This window comes from Aythya marila (genome assembly GCF_965140915.1).
Source record: "Aythya marila genome assembly, chromosome: 3".
Classification (NCBI taxonomy): Eukaryota; Metazoa; Chordata; class Aves; order Anseriformes; family Anatidae; genus Aythya; species Aythya marila.
In genome coordinates, this window is record NC_139044.1 from 2,642,541 (window position 1) to 2,664,641 (window position 22,101).

The 22,101-nt window shown below is 43.1% G+C and overlaps 1 protein-coding gene across 1 annotated transcript in view; it reads left to right on the plus strand.

The window, feature by feature from the left end:
- The window catches only part of MACROD2 (mono-ADP ribosylhydrolase 2), an 852,361-nt gene that overhangs the window by 812,725 nt on the left and 17,535 nt on the right, over nt 1–22,101 (plus strand). The window contains exons 14-16 of the mRNA XM_082757433.1: nt 3,526–3,603; nt 4,246–4,320; nt 4,920–5,030. Coding sequence (XP_082613559.1) covers nt 3,526–3,603; nt 4,246–4,320; nt 4,920–5,030 — 264 coding nt within the window. The remainder of the gene's footprint in view (nt 1–3,525; nt 3,604–4,245; nt 4,321–4,919; nt 5,031–22,101) is intronic.

Here is a 22,101-nt window from a genome sequence, read left to right on the forward strand (position 1 = left end):
GTGTGGTGAGTATTCTGACCCTCTTACTTAATGTCCAAATATTTTCTCCAAGAGTTTTTAAAGGCTGGGGTTAATTCCCATGTCTGTGTAGCCATACAACCCTACGAGATAGTTGTTTCAATACAATGGAGGGGTGCAGAGCAAGCGGGGTCAGAGTGAGCCTCCTTACGTGGATACTGCCACTGCAGGTAAAGCAGCCACCAGGTAAAAGCAGGTTTGAAGGAATTCATGGGCAGGTTTGAAGGGATTCATGGGTTTTACACTCAGATGTTCACAAGCACTTCATTGCTTTATGTGCAGTAGATTAAAGTGGCCTATCTTTGATTTATTTATGTCACTAAATGTCGTGTTTGGTTCATTTGTTTGTGATCAGTGATGACACCAGGAACCATGCTACAATGCAGTATCAGAAGCACTGCTCACTTTCAGTCCCGCCTGGTGCAATGCTGACCCTTTACAGCCCCAAAGCAAATGGTGCCCCATGTACATCACCAAAAAAATAAGCATACTTTGCTGAGAAATGATACCCTCACTAGGGTTCTCTGGTGCAACTTGACAGATGAATAGCTGTGTTAGGAGATGAATGACACTGCTTGATACCATTTATACCACTGCTTTATACCATTTAAAAAATCGGAGTTAGTTCCTAGCCATTTGGTGATGGATGAAGGCTGTAGGGATGTCCAGAGCTTGTGCGGACATGGGGTCTTTTAGGACTATTGTACTGGCCTAAGCCCAGTTCTGTATGGCTCTAGAGGGCTAAGTCAGCACAAAAGACCACCTCTTCCTGAGCAATGCTGCTACTCTACTGAAAACTTTCAAAGAGAAACTTGTATTTAGTCAGCATTTGTGGGATTCCCACCACTGCTTGCCAACTGAAACAGATGCAGCGTTCTTGCCTCATATCCAATTTGGGACCAGCTTTTATTGACCCGTGCATTTAATCTTACATTTTTTACTCTTGCCTGCCTGAGATTTTCTTCATAAATCTGGGTTTATTCCTTTGCTTTATTTTATTCTTGTTAATCCTAAAAGTAAATCTGTCTTTGGACCTTTTGGCTTGAATATTTGATCTACTATTTGCATTTGAAAAGAAGAAATCTTTGATATGGTCTTGACCTTAAAGATTTTGAAACTCAGAATCTACATGCTAATGCAGCTACTGATCTCTCCTGCTGAAATAGGAACCGCAGGCTCCTTCAGCGAGGCAGCAGCTCCTGCCCGTGTTCTGCTTTTTTCAGAAACATGCTTGACAAAAAAGAACATGTGCAAAATGAACATTTTATGTTGCCTGGAATAATTTTGAATCCTGTGCAACTGAAATGCTTTCTCGAACCCTGGAACAATTAGGAAACTCTTTACATCCAAAATGAAAGTTCAACATTAAATTGCAATCCCATAAGAATAAACTGTGCGCAGCCAGGTATGGGAATGTCTGAAGACGGGCCAAACAGCACGGATGGTCTGTTGCTGGGGTGCCTAACGCTGGCAGTGAGCACAGCAGTAGGGTCAGACTTCCAGCTGTGCCCAGGGATGGAAGTGCAGACAACAACTCATGCTGCACAAGAACTGTAGTTTGCCATAAGCTATTTGGTGCTGCACGACAAAAAGCAATGTGAGGGGGCACATACATCAGCGAAGCACAAGGCTCCTTAAACTCCATTTGTTGCTATTGACCAAGGCACGTAATTGTTCCTCTGATGCTGCGGATTGATTTTTGCATGAAATTGGAGTCATTCCTCATTCTGGGAGGAAAGGTGGCACCTATGGACTGAGATTAAAGGCACAGGTCTGGCAGTATGAAGTACTGTGCAATCAGCACTGGATAAGATATCTCTAAGAACCATATGGGACAGAGGAGTGTGCACCTCTCCCACGCCCAGCAGGTAATATCACACTTTTGGCTCTTTGAAGGGCCCTCGCTACAAGGTACTTAAGGAAGAGGACTTCTGAGTCTGTGTTAGTCAGTAAAGTACCATTTGCAAACATGCAACTAAATCATACCAAAAAAAGATTATATGAATTCAGAATAGAGGGCTAGGGGTGGTACAAATCTTGGCTTGCTTGATATCCCGCAGGCTTTGTCAAAGACTTCAGTGAAACCAGAATTTCACTCGATGCATTTAAAGTTTGTTTTAGATGTTGACAAATTCCCTGAAGATTTTCAGTGCCTTTCCCATTGAAGACCAAGAGGTCCTTCAACTTGCTTTTTGATTAAGCTTGCAATTTGATGAGATTCTAATTTATTTTTGCACTGATTCAGGCTGATAGGGTAATCCCTTGTAACTCATAGCATGATGTGGCTTCCTAGTATGAAAGGGCCAGCACAGTGGCCCAGCTGATAGCAGTGCTCAGCGTTTTAAGTCCACAGTAGGGTAGAAAAAAAAGTGCAGCAAGGGCAAATTTTAGCAAATTGTACATCAGTGAGATATTCTGCTTTCAAACTTGGATTTATAAACTTATTGTCATGCCATGAGAGAAGTAAGAAGCTGTGCAGGTAATTAAATATTTGCCTTGGGGGATTATTTGCAGTTAATTAAAGCCACACACTTTCACTGCATACCTTTTCTACAGATTATTAAATTTGGATCAGATGTTAACAACCCAGCTTTCTTGCTTATCCATCAGAGATTATTCTTGGCAAGTTTCAAGAAGAGAGTTTTGCCCGGGCATCCTTTGGTGTGTTGTAAGATCTGCTCTGCCATGTGATAGAAAGGGACCCTCTAGAAGTAGTGCCATGACAAAACTGTCATAAAGTAATTTATTGTCATGCGCTGTAGGTCTTTGCATGCCATAGATCACTAGGGAGTGGCTCTGGTCAGAAAATGTTGTTTGACACACAAAAATTAATGCCTGGCGTATACGAAGACCACAGATAGAGTGTAGGGGCTGGATTTATACTGTCTGATTTAAAACCTCACTGTGCTACTGGTTCAGAGTATGGCTTTGGGCGCTTCATTTGCTAGTCTCCCTGAAAGCAAAAGCAGTCTTGGCCACGATAACAGCCTTGGGAGTTCTGTCATCTAGTGAAATGAGGCCAGGATTTGCAGTGGGATTTATAGGACTTAATGTTTGTCAAGCTAGGGAAAATACAGCCATGAAAAGCACTGGTATTGTTATTATTATTATTTTTTTAAAAAGTCATTCTATTTATTAAGTAGGTGGTCCACTGTGTTTCTCCTAGCTTTGTGACACTCATTTCATTAGAAATAAAAGTCTCAGTAGCACTTCTCATTTTTCTTACATATCCTTTCTTGACAACTCCTTGTCTAAGGTTTGTACCGCAGGCCAGAAACTGCTCAGTAAGTGTACGGCTTCAGAAATCAGTTTGAATAATTGAGACCCACGAGTATGCTTCTGTAGTGTGCGAGTCTGTGGTTAAGCAGCAGGAAGTGCTGTCCGAGTATCAGAATGCCAAGAATGAACCTCGCACCTAAGGGCCACCAGTGTCTGAGGAAACAGCTGGACTTTTCCAGCACAAAAACCGCTACAGGACATGTGTTTGTGTGTTTGCTGTTTCCTCAGACTCCCTGAAAGACTCCAAAGGCGCGCAGGAGAGTGACCCAGCACATCCTATGGGGTGCGAGCAAGATCAAGCCGAAGGTAAACTTTTCTCTCAAAATTCTTTGAGACACAGATAATGAACCAGTTGGGAGCCTTAGTTCCTCCCATTACAGCATCCAGTGGGTTTCAGCCTGACCTCTGCTGCCTCAGGAAAATGCTGTCAGCAAGCAGAGGTCCCATGCCACACAGGCCTGGTGCAGTAATCGTTGGCGTTGCTGGCAAAGACACATCTCCAAGTGCGTGGGCTTCTAACCATATTGATCCAGAGGGCATAGCGTTGTTGTTGTTGTCTTTTCCTTCCTTTCCATTTTTTGTTTTCCCTCCCATCATCATTCTAAAAGCCTGTGGGGTGATTCTATTCCTTCTGATAAGCTGACCAGCAAGCGGGGGTGCTTTGCAACAGCTCCTATGAGAGCCAGTGTGTAGAGGCTGAGCTACAAAGAAAGGAAAAAAAAAATTGGTTCCAGGTCAGTTGTGACCAGACGTTGAACATCCTTAATGCTTAGTAGGTGGTATTTTCATATATGAAATAGTTCTAACATTGTTCATTTAATAGCAAAAGGCATTTCATGGCTGAAGAGTTCGATGCAGCGTGTTAGGTTCGTGCCGTGCCTGCCAAACCTGCTACTGCATGCATGCAGCCCTCGCACTGATGTCATTTTCAATCTGTTGTGCTAACAGGACAGCAGGATGGTGCTGCAGAGGAGGAGATGAAAACTGGGGCAGATTCCCAAAGCTCCTGCATGGAGATAGAAGGTACTGCATATGCATCACACTGTTATTGCTCGGATCTGAGCAGTAGTGTTGAAATTCCCTTTTGTTTTCCGTGCTTCCAAGAACAAAACTGTGGAGCTGAATCATCTTCTGGTAACCCTGACTTCAGCCCAGAGCAGGGGAGTAGCTGTGGGTTCTCAGTGACATCGGATGGCTTTTTAACGACTGCTTCCATTAGAGAAAGAAGTGAACACTGTGTGTTTTGTTCCTCTCACTGAGTGCTGGAGCCCTGTATGTTCAGAGCACAGAATGCTCTCTCCGCTGACCAGTAAAACGTTAGAGTGCTTGTGCCCCTGGGCTTGTGATGAGTCCTGGTGAGGGATGATGCTTTAAGCTAGTCATGGGGGGCTTTTTTGTGCCCAATCCTAGGAAGCTCAGCATACTGGAGGGTTGAGGCCTTGCTCTCATCTACTGCCCTTTGCATTTCCCCGAGATAGATAGTGTATCTGTGCTCTTGAGGGAAAGGATCCTTTTCCTTTTCCAGTGTTTTTAATGGTAATCTCTCTAGTGTATGTTAATCCTTTTATACAATGTACATTCTGAAAAGTCTTAGTGTTCATCTTTTTATCAAATTTATTCAGAGCCATTGTTGAACCAAGAAGACACAACAGAAGAGGAGAAACCTTTGATTCCCAATGCAGAGGAAAAAGAAAAAGAAGGAGGAGGAGGAGCACAAGTAGAAGAAGAGGAAGGTAAGGTTGCTTAAAAAAATAGAATGAGATAGGGAATTCTGCTGGGCTCACATTCTGCTTTTCTTCTGCTTGTCAGGAAACATGGTAATAGCACGTATAGAGGGATTTATTGAAAAAAAAAAAAAAAAACAACACACCAACTTCCATATCTTTGAGTGTTGTTTTGATATACTGGATGTGCAGTCACGTAGGAATATAAGTGCAAGAAAGTGTACAATCAGATTCTAAAGTTATTTAAAATAAGCATACTTCTCATTGTTTTTTGGTATTAACGTGCTGATTAAACAACCAATTTCTGTTCATTTAAGTATCCTCTTGATCACATTCACTAGAAGCATCAAGAATATTTACTATAAATAGGCATGCAAATGAATTGTGAGGCCATTAATAGAGATTTAGGTAGTAATTAACTGAAACCAGTAATTCTAATAAAGAAACCAATATTTGGAGCGGGAGCACAGGGTCTTGCTGAAGCAGGATTTTTTTCCGAGAGTAAAGTATTTAAATCCTTAGTAATGCTTTTGTAAAGAAACTTAGAAGTTTAATTTTCTGTGTTGGATACTCTTCTGGGAGCATTACATTCAGTTCACCATTTGTAACAGCCATGTGGTTATGGAAAAAGAACATGTTATGTAAATAATTCTCTAATTGTAAAGTCACTGCAAGTTAATAATTATATGGTTGTCTTCCGTAGAACACGGAGATTAATTTTATAGTTCCAAAATAAAACCCAGACATGATTTTTACTGAAAATTCAGGTCAATACTAACTGCATTGTCCTAATTATGAACTCCTTTTCCTAGCCACTTTGACAGCAACTTAATTGCAAATGTGTGTTAGTAATATTGACACTTTTCTTCACAGCAAACCCCAGTTAATAGAACTTCTGTTCATATACAGCTAACCAGTATTTCTGCTCCTTTTTTTTTTTTTTTTTTTTTTAATTGCTTAGCCAAATTAAGACTAATCACATCTCTTTATTATCAGTCATGTTAATAGTATCGGGTTTGTACCATATTACTGACAGTGAAAACAGAATTCCTGTAATCCTTACTTCAAATCCAGGTATATGGTATTGCTCTACTTCAATTGCAAATCCAGGTTATGTAATATGAGCTCACTCTGATTGCAAATACCAAAGTCGTTATGTTAATTTCCTTCTAATAGAAATTATTTACATTTTATTTTATGCCTCATCAAAAGCAAGTTGGACAAAATGTACTTTCATTATTTGTGCATTTCCTTCCCTTTAATACTTGAGTGTCCCCTACAGCTAGTGGCTGTCATTTAGTTCTCAGTGGAGAGATTGTATTTCACCATCTGTTCTACCTACTATTAAAATATGCAACATTAAAGAAAAGAAGGTAATGTCAGAAAAGGGTTGTTCTTGGCACTTTTCCTTTTCCTGCCCCTGATTTAAAAGGCTCAGGTACTAAGTAAAAGGTTCTTTCCAAACATTGTGGAACGTGTTCCTACAAGGGGGCTCAGGTATTGCTCTTGAACAAGATCAGTCTGATCCAAAGCTTACTGAAGCTCATAGAAAGACTCTCATTGATTTAAGTGAGCTTTCGATCAGCTCCTTAATAGGAGGAGATGCTGTGCTGAGTCTACGTGCGGGCTAATGGCACTTAGGTAACTCCACGGATACTGTGTTTAGCTTTTTCTGAACATACTGGCTTTGTGTCAGAGAAAATAAATTGGTTTGGTTTTTGTTGTGTTGTGGTGGGTTTGTTGTTGTTGTTTGGTTTGGTTTTGAAAACAAAATGAAGTGAAGTCTTTCCCTTGCATTGTTTCATTCTTACACCCACAAGAACGTATAGGGGAACCTTCAGAGCTATTCTTGTCAGATGCTTCCCATTCTGTGGGCACATTGTCAGCCATGTGAGATTTGAAAGTTTGCCACGATGCAAGGTGAGTCTGGACAAGGAGCTGAAAAAACAGAAAATCAGCTGAAGTTCAAGCTGATAAAATAATACATACTTCCCAAAGAGAGTCTCTTTTTAATAGGAAGAGATTACTGGGCATAAAACAGAGATATAACAACATTTCAGGTAACCCAAGTGCTATCGCATAACCTAATTCTTTGAAATTGTTTTCCAGCAGCATCCACAGTACATTTGGTGTACAATAAACCAGCATATTTTTGCATAAGAACACTTGAAAAAAAGCTGATGTGGGGCTGCAGTTCCCATTAAATAGAAATCCGGTCATAAAACTGAATCCTAGGTGTCACAATGGTGGTTTTGACCTGTATTAGCTCTACATGCACAGCCCTGCGTAGCAACTACTGATCTGTAAGCTATCTGCTCTCTGTGTTCTACATCTGATTTTTTCCTGTTGTGTTACCGAGCTCATCCTGGAGCGAGGGGTATCACGTAACTGCCTCTCTGCTCTCTCTGTCTCACCAGGAGCCATTAGATGAATGGGAGTCCACTGTGACCTGTGCTGTCCCCAGCGCTGGAGCTGTGGAATCCACTAAATTGCCAACAAAGATCAAAGTCCCTTTCCCAACCTAAAGCTAAATTTCTGCCTAGTTACTGATGGTGGCTTTGAAGCCTGCTAGATTTTTTTTTTTTTCAGTGATCTGGTTTTCCTTGGAAAAAAAAAGTCTTTCTTGATGGTTCAGAGGCGTGTCTCAGTTTTCACAAACTTCTGACAAACTGTAGGTGTGCGGCTGATCAGCTCATCCGTGTGGTGTTGGGGATTTTAGGGCTTGCAGGGTCCTTTCTTACACAGGCCACATGGCTTCGCAGCTCCAGGGTGACTCCATAGCCTGTAGTTTTACCAAGGAGCCGTGGATCCTGGTGCTCCCCAGGTTCTGGGGCGCCGTTCTGGGACTTGAAGAATCCAAGTTTTAGCAATTTAACTGCTCCATTGCCAGCAGAATGAAGTAAGCCGGATTACCCTGAAGAATGTAACGTTGTAAAGCACTGTGTGTGTTTCATAAAAACCTGGTGCGGCTTTTTCCAAAATCAGTAATAAAATACAGCGTGTGCCAATTATTCCCTATTTTCCTACTGTAACTTGAAGTTATATGTTATTAGGGAGCACCTGAAGAAAAAAGACCAGCTAAGATGCCTTTTCTGTTATTTTCCAACTACTATAACGCACCCATTCTAGTTCACAAAAGAATAATGAAAATATGTGTTTCTTATAAGATTAGGGAATATTCTCAAATCCCTTTATTAAAAAGCAGAGTCAGTGGTGATCGCTGACCTAGTTGCTGACTAGGGAAGTGTACGTGTTGTTAATACACCGCTTGGCAGCCCCTTTATACGTCCACCTAGAAGTAGTCCTGTCACGCTGTAATGATCACATGTTCAACATTTAGCTGCAGTTTTGCTCAGCTCAATTTTTCTAGGAGACAATTTCCAGCATGTCTGAATATGTAGCCATTTGCTACTCGAAGCCTCCTCTCCCTTCAATTTCTGTTTCTCTGTTTGATCATCTTCTGTATTTAGACTAAAAAATTTTGCCCTATGCTGCTGTTTGTAGGATTACTTGGGCTTGGCTGGGCATTCTTTTCCCCCTAAGAAGCAATTTTCACATCAACTCATTTCACAGCATTGTTCTGACCACCAGAGCTGTGGGAGAGACCCTGACCTGGTGGCGGTGGGCAAGAGGAAAGTGGTGAAGCTATTCTGCCACTTCTGCATGGTTTTGGTGATAGGCTGGTTCATGCCCCAGACGTGTGGCTGGGCGGCATCCTCCCTGGGAAAAGAATATGTTTATTTTCCTCTGGACAAGTCCCGAAACACAGAAGCAGGTTATTGCTGAAGCACAATCAAGCATCAAAGTGCTGTAATTAATGCCTATGAAAAAGATATTAGTGCCCGGGGATTTAGCTTAAGAGCAGGACACGGCCCATGCAATTAGTCTTTCGGTGTGTAGCTGCTCCCCAGCCTTTTTGAGCGCTGTGTGTAGGGGACTGCAATAACCACCTTGGTTGTGTATGAACCATGTGATCCTAAGGCAGGCTTGGGAAGGGACCAGAGGGAGGTTGACTGGTTTAGGTCACGTGCAATGTACACGATTTCCTGCAGTGCCAGGCCTTTGGTCACTGCCCTTTAATGTAAATTTGAATTCTGCCTCATTTTCTTAGCTAAGCCTGGTTTTGTTCAACCATCTTTGTTAAATGAATAGATAGGTACCTTTGTAGCTACCACGCCCTCCGTTCTTCACTTAACTGGATTTCCAAGGTAGTTATCCATCTGTACATTAGCAAAAGAGATCGTTTGACAGCATGATCTTGGAGAGAATTAAATATTCAGAAACTTCAAGGAGAAAGAGCTCTCCATGTTTTACAGTTTCATTTTCATGCGTTTATATGATTTTTACATGCGTTGGTACAGTTGCAAATATTGTCAAAAGAAACTACTTTCTCTGATGTGACATTGTAGTTATAGAGAAACAAGGTACTTGAGAAAGATCTTTTGAGATGAACCTGACATCTTTATTCTTGAGTCATGGCAAGCATAACTGCCTTTTATTTCTTAACCAAACTTCTCAGCTTCAGGTGGAGATGGATGGGACATCTTAGAAGAAAAAAAAAAAAAAAAAAAAAGAGAGAGAGATGTTAATAATCTTCTGTATGCATCCTTAAAAAGACATACTTTGTTTTGCCTGGGGAGACAAGAATGCAGAGATATTTGGAGCGTGGTGGCTGCTGAAGAGAGTTTAGAGGCTCCAACTCCTTTTATTCAGGTTTCCTGAAAAAGAAAGGAATAAGTATTCTGATTCAAATACACAGTGCACAGGTCTTTGATAATGACCCACACTGAATGGGTCAGATGACATTTTATGTGCTGTTGCAGAGTAAGTCTGACCATAAATTTGGAATATATCTTAAAAATCTGCTTCTAACATGCATTGGTAGATGGCAATGAGAAAAAAAAAAAAAAAAAAAGTACACCTTTGGGCCCTTTGCAGAAACGCTGATTGTTCTGGGGAAGTAGAAAATCGTGAATTTAAACTCACGTGTCTAAAGCTGAGCTAGAGATAGCAGACTGTTGCAAAGAATGTCACTGGAATTAGTTGGAGGTATGCGGTAACCAGATTGTCACTGGAACGCCAAAAAAGTGCCTTCATCCAGGGTGATATCTTTGGGGTTTAAGAACTCTCCCTTTACATGTCTTCGTTTTCTGGGGAACTTTACAAAAACTCAAAGTGTAAAATCTTGAGCAAGGGCCATAACTGTAGGCAGGGAAAAGAAACCTTTCAGCCTAGCCAGAGGTTCCTTTTGGAAGGGGAGGGGTCACAGGCTTTTCTAAGTTGGCAAACAGTATGTCAATTGTGATGAATGCACATAAAATGTTCTGCGTGGTTCTGGGGTTGGGGTGGCTTTGTTTAAATGCCTCTGAATGCAGGTGAGGCTGGCGTGCCTGCGAATGGCTCTGCGTGGGCATCTTCTGTGCTCCTCTTGCGTGTTGCAGCTTGGGGGAAAGGAGTGCTTTTTCTGGTGCCTGTGGTTATATTTGCCTGTGGTGGCTTTGTCAGTGCTGAACTGGGAGGTCTCCAGGCTCCGAGACTGGGTGCTAAGAACAGTCGCTTCAGTGATGATGAAGGATCAGCACGATCAGTAGGAGGAAGTGTCACTCGCAGGCTGTCGTGACCAGCAGTGTGATGGCTTTCTTTTTTTTTTTTTTTTTTCATTTCCTAAGGACCGTCTGGTGCAGCAGAAGAAGAGCTGCACCACATCGGGCAGCACACAGTGCTCCAAATGATGTTCTTTCTGATGTTCCTTCCCTCCTCTGAGAGGCTGCAAGCGGGAAGCAGACCCCTACGAGCCTTCCCGAAGGGTGCTGCCTGGGCCGTACTGAGCAGTACTGTGTACTTGCAGGATGGGGTGGTTATTATACTGTCAGTATTCTGCTCCAGATACTGATTTCAATCTCCTGGGGGGGGAAGAAGTCTTTTTTTCTTTTTTTTTTCCTGCCACAGAAGGAATCCGTTTCTTTTCATTGCTCTCCATATATCAGGTACTAGCCTGAACAGGTGGTGCAAGATCAGTTTTAAGTTTTAATTATTTTTCATCTCTTTCAGTTACAAATGATATATTTTTTCTGGGTGCTTTTCTAAGAAAAAGTGGAAAAAGGAAGGAATTTTGCAGCTTAAACATTTTGCCTGCTGTCACGGTCGCTTTATGTTATCAGGCGTGATGGCAGGGTACAAGACAAAAAGGCAACAGGAAAGCAAAAAGAAACAAGAAAATGGACTGCTTTAGCAATGGTAGTGTTTAAGGTTTACTGTGTGTATTTGATTGCTTTCTTCATGTCATTTTCAGTAATCAGAATAGAAATACTATTATGAATTGGCAATTTTTATTTCATTTAAAAATATCATCTCTTTGTTCCTTCTGAAAGCGTTGGCAGTGTGGCCTTTGTTTGGTTTAATTAACTCATGTTACAGTACTGAACTGAAACACATTCAGCATTAAATCTAATAAAATAATTTTTAGAGCTCTTCCGTATACAGAAAATAAAAAGAGAAAAGATTAAATCCTCTGAGAAGCTGGAGGAGAAACTGGATATTTTTAATGGCATATTTTTGAAGTGCCGTTTACATTTTATTTTCATGGTAAGAATGCCAAATTAATATAAAGTCATAAAATTCCACTGAAAAGCAGGTGCTGTGAAGTCATTCTAAGTCCTCATATGTCTATAATATTATTACATGATGTTGCATGTTTTGTACTTCTGACATACAAGGCTTAAAGGGCTTTAAGAGGCTGATAATGCCGTTGTAGTGTATGAAAACTGGAAAGATAATGCATATTTCATGTGGTGTTCAAATCTGCTAGTCCTTGGTTTTAGCTCAAATCTCCAGAGAAGCAGGGCTACCTTATGCAAATGAAGCACGTATCTCTTTCAAATCATATCAAATGGCATCCAAGTGACAAGTGAAAGGAATACAGGAGAGATTTCGACACCCTAGAAACTTTTTCCTGTAACGTAAGTGAAAAAGGAGAGCTCGCTGACCAAGGCCTGTGGTTTTACAGATGGCATCATAGTTAATGATGCATCTGGAAATGAGGTGTAGCACTTTCAGAGAAACAGTACCATTGTTTTAAATATAATATACAGCTCCAGAGGGCTCTGTCTGAGCAGTGGGTTTCATTCCCATTTGCAGCAATAGGAATTTCAGTATTAAGTAGAATAGATCCACCAGGCTGTTTCAGTGCAGTGGAGGTATGCAAGTAAGAATTTGATCTCTCGGGAACAAATGTTATGTTCCTGTGCCCTGCATGCTACAACAGGAGGCTTAATTTTGTTATGTAACGATTCATTTTGGACTCTGACCTTTAATAAAGTTTGTCCGTGACAGGATGTGCACAAGATCCAACTGAGATGGCTTTTGGAAATTCTGTGCTTCCCCATGCTTTATGTTGTATATAATGTACAGCAAGCAGAACGTGCCATGCTGCTCAGGTTGTTATGCTGGTTTATGCAAAACAAAATAAAATAAAAACTAGCAATGAGGGTAGGAAGAGATCATCTGGGAGGGCTTTTTTTTTTTTTTTTTTTCATTTTCATTTTGAGTACAGATTGAGAATGAAATCAAAGAAAGCATCATATCTCCTGAGATGAAAAGGTTCCCTGGTTCCCTCGGACATTCTTATTTGTTTTAGGGGGGTGGATGTATTGTCCCTTCTTCTGTGTCAGTAGCTTTATCACTGTAGTTGTGCCCAGCGGTGTGGGTGAGTAGTTTACCTGTGTTCTGTTATCAGAAGGGAGGCATTTAACCATTTTTCACACTATTGGCTGGGTCAGGAGACCTTCTTTTTGATTCAGCTCTGATCTGTGTTTTTCCTCTGCATGGCACTGGCTCTGCCAGGGAGGTACACTGGCTTCGTAGGTGCCCTGGTGCCCTTGCTCCTGGTGCTTGGGGAGGAAGGCTGGTGCAGTACAAGGAGGGACTATTACACCAGCAGGGGGAAGATATGCCTACAGCTTGTCAAGTGGAGACTGCAGTGATAGGGCCTGACCCAGACTGAGAGTAAATCTGCCTCTTACTACTGCTGGCCAGAGCAGGAAAAATCCCACATGATATCATTCAGATCTCAAAGCGTTATCATTTCCTCCTACCCCTACATATCCTCTTCCTTTGTGTGCTTGTTACCCATAATTTTTAGGCATCAGGCTTTCTCTGCCATCACCTTTTCCTAATGCAGTCAGCAGGTGAGCGTTCTCTCAAGCAGATCTCACCATCTGGAAGAGTTTTCCTGCACTTGGTTGGCTTAGGTCACTGCTGGTACACCTGGCTTCTGGTGTTAGCCCAGCAGCCTGAGCTGACCCAGAGTCTCGTTGCTGTGAATTACCTGCCAGGGAGGAAGCTAGCTTTTGACCTCTCCTCCTACATCTCTGTGGCTGCACCCATACCTTAATTGTGCCATAGTGGTGCCTCAACGTATTGGTGCGGGATTGCAGCTGTTTGGGACTTCCCTTTACCTTATGGAAAGTTCAGCCTGTCCTTTTTTGAGTCTTCTGTGAGCTCCAAAGACCCTTTCCTGGAGTACTGCTGTGTGCTGTGAGCGCATTTTAATCTGCAATTAAACCAGTGCAGCAAAAAAAGGTGTTCTGGATGATGTGCTTCAGGCTGCAGCTGTAGACAGTCTGTGGGCAATGGCAAAAGCAACCCGTTTTCTGTTTGAGAGGTCCAGGCAAAATACAAAGAGTACAGAATAGCATTGTCTTTTACTTTCCCTTACATTTGCTGGGATGCCCAAATCAGTCGCTACCCGATTAACACTGTTCTTTCCTCAAGCATTTATTTTTCTTCCAGATTCAGATTTTCCTTGTGCTTTCTATCCTAAGTTTGAAAATCCATCACTTTCCTCAGCTGACAAATTTCAACCGCAAAAAGCCCTTCGTTATTGTTCCACTGGTGCAGGATCCTTAGCTTGAAACGTTGGGACACGTAAGCCTTTTGTCTCATTATTCCATAGATTGGATGTGTAGCCTGGTTTGTTTGTTTTTTCCCTCAATCACGAGTGTGAAGGGCATAGCTCTGCCAGCAATCATAGCTACCACAGAGGCCAAAACCTCCTTTATTCCATTTACAGCATCCTGTCAAAAAACACTTGATACTTACATTACTTGACAGCCCTTGAAAGACGGCATGTTTACACGTTCAGCATTTTCTCTGCGGAGGAAATAAGCAGTTGCTTACAGGCTCTACCTTTCTTACCTGGACTGAAAATCAGTTAAACTGTGTTCTGGATTCTGAGAAGAAAAAGTCAATAATCTTTTCTCAGTGCCCCCTGGTTACAGCTAACAATGGTATATAGTTAGGGGGTCAGCACGGCAAAGTCACCACCTCAGTGGCTGGAAAAAAATGAGAATCCTGATTTGTGGCCAAATCCTATCATGGTTACAAGGTATTTCATCAGTTAAAACACATTCTCTGGGTGTGTTTGTATAGTCTGTCAGCCTGAAACGTAGCACAAAAACATCAAATGGGCACAAATGGAGATACCTCAGGTGCTTCAAAATAAGATGTCACTGTGCTGAAAAATCGGTATCTAACTCCAGCAGCTCGATTCAAGGAAATTAAATTGCCTGATTCTTCCAGCTGTCCAGGCAACGAGGAAGATTAGCAGAGAAGCTCACGGACTAACCGGGGAGGCAGTCAGCAAGGCATGTCTTAGCATCTCTCCCTCTCTGGGGTGCAGGTACCCGAGCGTGGCACCTCTGTCAGCCAAAGATCCAGCCACCAGTCCGGAGAGGACAGAAAACTGAGCAGGACTTGCTCTTTCAGGGGTAGAACAGCTGTGCTGCTTGTCATTGTGCTTCTCCCTGAGCGTCGAAAGGACTCTAACTTAGACAGCATTCACTGACAGCAGCCCATCATGCAAGGCAAGGGTGGAAGGGGCTTTCCCCCATGGCTGCCTTGCAGGGATCTCTAGGACACAAGGGTCAGGGATTGAGTCCTTCCAGCATGGAGAGGGACTCAAAAGCGGGTTTGTTTCCAGCCTGCTCAGCAGGGTATGAGGCCAACAGTGAGCACCGTCACTGTCCCTCTCCCTTGCTTGCAGTTGGATGCTCGTGGCCGGGAGCTTTGAGTGGCTGCTGTGCTCACATTGCAGTTCAGTCGCTGGCCCTTCCTCTTGGCTTCTCACCTCATGGGTCCACAACTTCTTGGCCTTGTCCCTGCCAGCACACCCAGTCCTTCCTGTGAATGTCTGGAACTCATCTCTGGTGGTTGCATCAGCCTACAAAGTCGGATCTCTGACAGAGACTAGAGTTGCCCTCTCATTTTCTCTGGCCTCCTCCAACAGACAGCAGATCTTTTCCAATTCCTCTTACGTGACTGTAGATAACAACTCCCCCTCTGGTCTCAGAGTGCCAAAACTGTCATCCTCCGTGGTTTTGTCTGTCTCATCTCTCCTTCTGCCAAAGCAATAACTACCCAGTGTATAGCGAGTACAGCTATTATGGTCACTTTATGCAATTGCTGTTTTTGTTGATGCTTGTCTCATCCCTGATCTGCTTGCACAAACCAGAGTCCACACTGGATGGATGGCTCAGTAACCCCACAGCACTCCACAGCATCAAGGGCCAGCTGGAATAGAGCTGCTTTTCAGGATGGTGTCCAGAAGTTCAGGTGCTCTTTTAGTTTGGTTTTGAATCTTCTGGTCCTGCAATGCTAGCAGGCTTGCTCAAAAATGGAAAAGTAGAAAAAGGAAAAAATCCTCAAAGAATATTTCTAATCATGCCTGCTTCCAGCCTTACATAGGAGGTAGAGGGGAATAGATTTTCTGGATGTGTTTCTGCTTGCAGCTCCAGCTGGCTCTTGAAGTATGCGAGCATGAAAAGCAGATGATAAGTACGTATATATCCGGTACCTATCTAAAGGAACCAAAGTTATCTTAGAAACTGATATATACAGAGATTACAGTATCTGCTTGTGAAACTGTTCCCTCTGCCATTAAATGCAGCCAATGTTTAACAGTACTGAATAAAAATGTGACAGTTTAAGACACAGCAACTCTTTCCAAATGAACCTTCAAGGAGAACCTAGGGGAGAAAAATGCACGTTGAGATTTGGCCGAAGAGCAGGGCTAACACCATTTGTTCTTATCAAAACTGCTGCAGCATATTTAATGGCCGCAGGTAGTCAGGGCCTGGGTTTTCTATCTGATCTTGGAGACAGCAGTGCTGTGTGATGCATTAGATTATCAGTACTGCTTTCATGTGTTAATGAGGTCTCCCACCCAAGGATGCATATAGCTTTCTCTTGTGCAGCTCGTGAATCAGACTGGATCACAGCGCATGGCCGAAATAATTGGAGAAGAATGCATGTGTGGGAGGGAAAGAAATCAGCTGCACATCGTCGCATCCCAAGGCAAGAGTTAGCGAAGTGCTAACTCTTTTTTGGCACAGGTTTGGTCACAGCTTCTGGTGTCAAAAGCAGCTTGCTCTTTGCTAGCCTGCACCTGTAGTCTGCCGTAGCCCCATCCAGCTCATCTGAGAGGAGAAGGCAGGGGAGGGCTCCTCATTGGGAGTGCCCTGGCGCTTTTGCAGCTCATGGCTGACAAAGCCATTTAGTACAGAGATAGCTCAGATCGTGCTCCGGTGTGCGAAGTTTGCCCTCTGAATGCTGTGATTTTCTCTAGCCAGTCTTGGAGATGGGAAAACACAGATGAGGCGTAACCGGGCCTGAAGAGGCTGGAGCGCATAAGCTGCGTGCCATATTGATGAAACACCTGGGGCATTCATTCTGAAACCTAAATGCAGGCTGTTCACCTGGATTGCCAAGTACAACAGAAGCTTCCTTCTGGCTGGCAGGGTGGTATTAATTTAAACAGAGCACCATCTGCAGGGCCTTGGAGAACAGCAAATGGGAGGGGAGAGGTAGGGAGGTCGCCGGGAAAAGTCTCTCTGCGATCCGGGGGCCTTGCTGCCCCCATCCATTACCTATCACTTCTAATTAGCAGACGTCTCTCAGGGAAAACTGCTCTGATTCACTTTCTTGCGGATGCTTTCCTTGCTAAGAGCTGTTGTTTTTGCTGAGCCTCCTAAGCTTGTTTTGCAGGCTTTCACTGGCATTCGGAGCAGTAATGGTCTCGGTGACCCAGTAATTAAAGGAGTCCTGTCCCTCCTCGCCGCAGAGAGCTGCCCCTTTGTCCTTTCTCTTTCTTCTCCCTGCAATGCCACTACCAGATGGTTGGAGATTTTTCACCCTTTCAAAAGCCTCGTGTTTTTCCCATCTCATCAAGCATGTCTCAGCCTTGCTTAATTAGCTTAAGGCTGTTCAACCCCCCTCCTGGCTCCCCCTGATTCACCCCCCAAGGAGATCAGTTAAGGACCTGAACAATTTCAATAAGGAGCTCGGAAAGCAAATCCTCAGAGGCTCAGCATAGCTACGGGCAGATGTAATACCAGTTTCAGGGATCGGTGGTTTGTTCTTTCTTCTCTCCCTTCCTTCCGTCTGTCCATCCTCCCTTCCATCCTTCCCCCCGTCTTTCCTTTCCCACCCTTCTTTCTCAGAATATTCAGGGATGCCCCTTGGCAGCGTTCGGGAGCCTTTGGTAGCTGGTCGCGCTCACCCTTTAGGCCGGTGCCAGAGTGCTGTTGCTTTTCATCTGTTTCAATTAGAAAGTTCCGTTCGGGGCCGCCTGAATAAAGGCCAACATAATTAGCTAACCAGTGTTAAGAGACTGTTGGGTTGGAGCGTTTTGGTTTAGTTTGTTTTGTTTCATCGCCTAATTCCTAGACTTGTTTGAAACCAGCTCGTGAGCTTTATTTACAGATCAGAGCAGTTGAGATGAAAGGCTGGTTAATTAACAGAAAAATAAAATCGCGTCTTGCTTTGCTTTTGACATGGAGCAGCATTTGTTTCTGCATTGTCACATATGCACTTTTATTATTAATCTCCAAGCTTTAGCTATACAACTGCAAATGAGATTTAAAACAAAACAGCTCCCTCCCTCCCTCCCTCCATCCTTCCCTCTCTCCATTCCTATAAAGCACCGGGGAGAGCTGCTTAAACACACGAAGCACAGATTTTGTGGGGGATGTCGGATACCTCAGAGGTACCTGTGGGCAGTTGCCATGTAACTGAATGCAGTGTCTTGTGTTTCACATGGACAGGCAAAGGAGAGCACCCAGCCATCAGATGTTTGCGTCACTACAATTAAATGCCTACCAATGTAGCCACTTATATCTAAGCCATTAAGGTGCTGTTAAACTGTAAATCCACGACACTGTCTGTGGATGAGGGAGAAGTGTGGGAGGAGGTTCTTCACAACCATGCAGGATCCCTGCAACTTTCTTCCCAACACTCCCCGTCACGGTGTGCACAAAGTGGGTGTTAACGGGTGTGCACTGCCCGGAGGAGAGCAATGCTCTGTCTGAGGCTAGGATGAAATGCTGCTTTTATGCTACTGCAGTTCTTGGCATTTTTAAGGCATCGAGGGAAATAAAATGCAAAGAGTGTGCTCTAAAAGAACACACGATGTAGCTCTGTGTCATGGGGAAGGCCTGTGACATTGCTACCCCTGTTGGAGTAACTCGGGATGTCATTAAACCAAGAGGAGCTTGATTCCCTGGTGTACTGACGGTGCTATTTACAGATCACGCGGTAATCTTTGAAGTGCTAACTGGCTCTTTTATTAAGAGAGATGCTGTGTTTTTCTTCTGTATTTGTTTTCCCCCAAAAGAAATGTTAGTATTTTTATGATGGCTGCTGCTGCTTACTTGAGATCCTCTGTGTAAAGATAACGAAGGAGTTATGTGACCTGACATTCTCCCTGGGAGTGTGCTCAGAATGAAGTGAGCCAGTGGCATTTCCAAATCTGCTTTGAAAGTAGCTGGTTATGTACTTTGTTTATCATAATTGCTAGTATATGCCACTTCTCCGGTGTTTTGTACCTTCTCTTAATTGACTGGAAGGCGCAAAATCTTTGGGCAGAGACCCCAGGACCTGAAGGACTCAGAACAAAATGCAACACGTGAAGCATGGTGTGCCTCCAGTGGCACGGTGTGGAGACTTAACCACCCCTCCTCCTTTTTGGTGCTTGAGGTCTTTTGAGGCTTAGGTAAGGTTTTGTTTTATTCTGCTTTCACATTTTTGCAAGACTGTTTTCCGCGCTCAAACCTAATGTGTGTAAATCTGGGCTAGCCTCTGCTGCGTAAATTCCTCTTCAACTCTTAGCATGCAGTGCTTACATCAAGGCCAGCCTTGTCCAATACTCCCAAATTCTGGTAGGTATTGCCAGGCAGAGGATCAGTGGCACTCTGTGCTTAGGACCCTCATAAGATTTTCAACCCGCTCTGGGCATTGTCGTGGGCGTGTTTTGTGAATCAAGTCAACCCGTTAAGGTACAAGGGTTATTTGTCTGCTCTTGCCCCCAGATACTTGCAACAGCTGGTAACTGAAAGGCTACAGACTTCTAACTTTAAGCATGCTTCATTTAGGGACCAATTGTTGGGGTTTATGGGGGAATAGCAGGGTAACAAAATAGGACAGATACTGTATCTAGACTTGCTGGGAACTAACAACTGGCTAGGCACAGAGCTGCCTATTCTCTACGTGGCCGGTCCTTTAGAGTCTGTGGTATTTAAAATAGATGCAATGGGAAAAGAGCTATCCAAGGGGTTTATTTTATTTCTCTGCCTTTGTTGTCTACATAGAAACGTCCTGCAAATAGTTGCGAAAAGAAGTTGTTGGAGGCTCCTCAGACTGTTTGTCAGGTTGATGGTTTTTAGCGCACTGAAGTGTAGTAAAAAATGGAAACTATAAAGCAATATAACGTGAATTGTCTAGACCTTTAAACCTACTCAGGAAATCAAGATATATATGTATTTTTAAGGAAACTCAATAAACCTTGTTTTTAGGATGGTGAAACTGGCTGTTGACAGGGCTGAACATAAACACGGTTCAAGGCCAGTGACTTAATTCTAGGTGACACCACTCCTAATCCTTTATGGCTGAATCCTTCAGTTTTATCTGTGACTAGGAAAAGGTCTGTCAAGGCTGAAGTCACTTGCACCAGGGGATTAGCAATTTTTGCATTCTTCTGAAAGCTTCAGTAATTTCCATGAAGGTAACAGACACCGAGGCATTTGTGGAAACCGGGAGGGAGCAGCAATCCTTTACACTGGTGTACAAATTCTTTTGGGGCTGGACCACGAGAAACAGTGCACATCTGAAGCCTCCAGGTCTGACCCTCGTGCCATGTGCTGGCAAAAGCTCTGTGTTGTACTCTCGCTCTGGGTCATCAAGGGGAGGAGAAGAAGGGGAGAAGTTGCTGCTGGGTGACCCAAGGGTGGAATCACTATGTCAATGTCTCTCTTTCTTTTTCTTTTTTTTTTTTTTAAAGCCCGGAATAGTTGAAAGTTGTCTTATAAAAAGGCTTTGGGCATCTGCAAGTTCATGAGCGAAGAAGCTCTTCATAATGAATAAATCATAAAACATGGTCCAAATCCAGCAATCTGAAGGAGTTTGCCTTGAGGAAACGCTTTTAATGTATAGATGTCATCCTCCTTTAGTGGGACAATCGTCTGCTGCTATCAGTTGCTAACACAATTATTCTCTTCTGGCTTAATTGGCAGAGGTCTTAACTTTGGTGCTAAGATCACGGGCAGTAGCCTCTAAGTTTTGAGGCACCCCATTGTGGGAGGATGGCATTACGGAAGGGCTGAGGATTACAGTGTGCTAGCCTGGATTTTGGTACTTTAATGATTGTTGTGTCAGAGTATCTTGTAGCAATGGCTGCTGTATTCCAGCTGGCCCTCAGGACACCTCGCTGTAAGGAACCTTTGCAGGCCATCAGTTATTTAGGTGGATTTGGGGAGCTGTTACAGACCCGCTCAACAGTGTGAAGGAAAATTAGACTTATCTTAGTAGACTTGAGAGTCTGACAGTTTTCATGACAGACACCGGTTTTATTAGCTGTTCTGTAAACTCTGCTGTGGGAAGAAGAAGGCAAAAGCCAGTTTGTTAGTTATAATGTCACTGAGCTCTCTACACACAGGTCCTAGAGGTGGCGTCATCTTCAGTGCAGTGGGAATTGGCACTGAATTTATGAATCCCCGTTTAGGATGCCAGATAGGCAGCCTGATTTTCAAGAATGCTGAGCACATCCCAAGCATCCTATGAAGTGACACCCTTTGAAGCCAATTGGATCTGCTGGGTGCTTGGAGCTTTTGAAAATCAGGATCTAAACTCCATTTTAAAGTGCTCCTAACTTCAGTCACCTATTTTTGAAAATACTGACCTACGTCTGCCACTATCTAGAACAATCCCTGTGTTAAAGGAGCGTTTGATGGAGAAAAAGGGATATGATCTCCAGTGCTAAAAGGAAAAATCCTGGCCTATTTGAAAGTATATTCTCTGATAAGAAACATATTCAGACAAAAGTGAAAGCCCCCCCCTTCCCCCCCCTCCCCCCCTTTTTCCATAGAGTTTTCTGCAGTCTGTGTATTATGTGGTTTATGGTTTTGGCCTCCAATTTCTATTTGGTGCCTCAAGATATAACTTGGCTTTGAGGAATCTTCAATAATTTGGAGTGTAGGTGAGATTGCTGAGGAAAAACTGTGCCTAAGCTTTCCAAACAAGTCGCTCTAATTTCTACCCAAAGTAATTTAAAAAAAAAACGCTCTAGTCACGAGCCACCCTTGGCATAACTCTCTATTTGGGTTTGCTTCCTTTTCACACAAGTAAGTCTCTGGTACATGTGAAATCCAGAGATTTCCACTAATCAAGAAAAAGGCAAAAAAATAATAACTCTGAATGCTGACTTACTGGAGAAAGAGAAAGAAACATTCAGCTTAAAGCAAATAATCAAATAATCCAGATCCCTGTTTTACAAAGCTGAGGTCAGGTGGGAAGTACTCTGGAGCTGTTTGGAGGGGGGAGGATTGTAGTTGTTAGTATTCTTTGCATTACATTATCCAAATGTAAATGTCTCTCTCTGATGTAGCATCCTAGTTAGACCCTAGCATTTATGAACCAAACAAAGGATTAAATGTGAAAAAGTTGAGAAGAAAAATCTGCAGCTCTGTCTTTTTGTAATTCTTCCCGAGAGCTGATATAAATGGAAGACAAATCAAAGGCAACAATAGCGCCG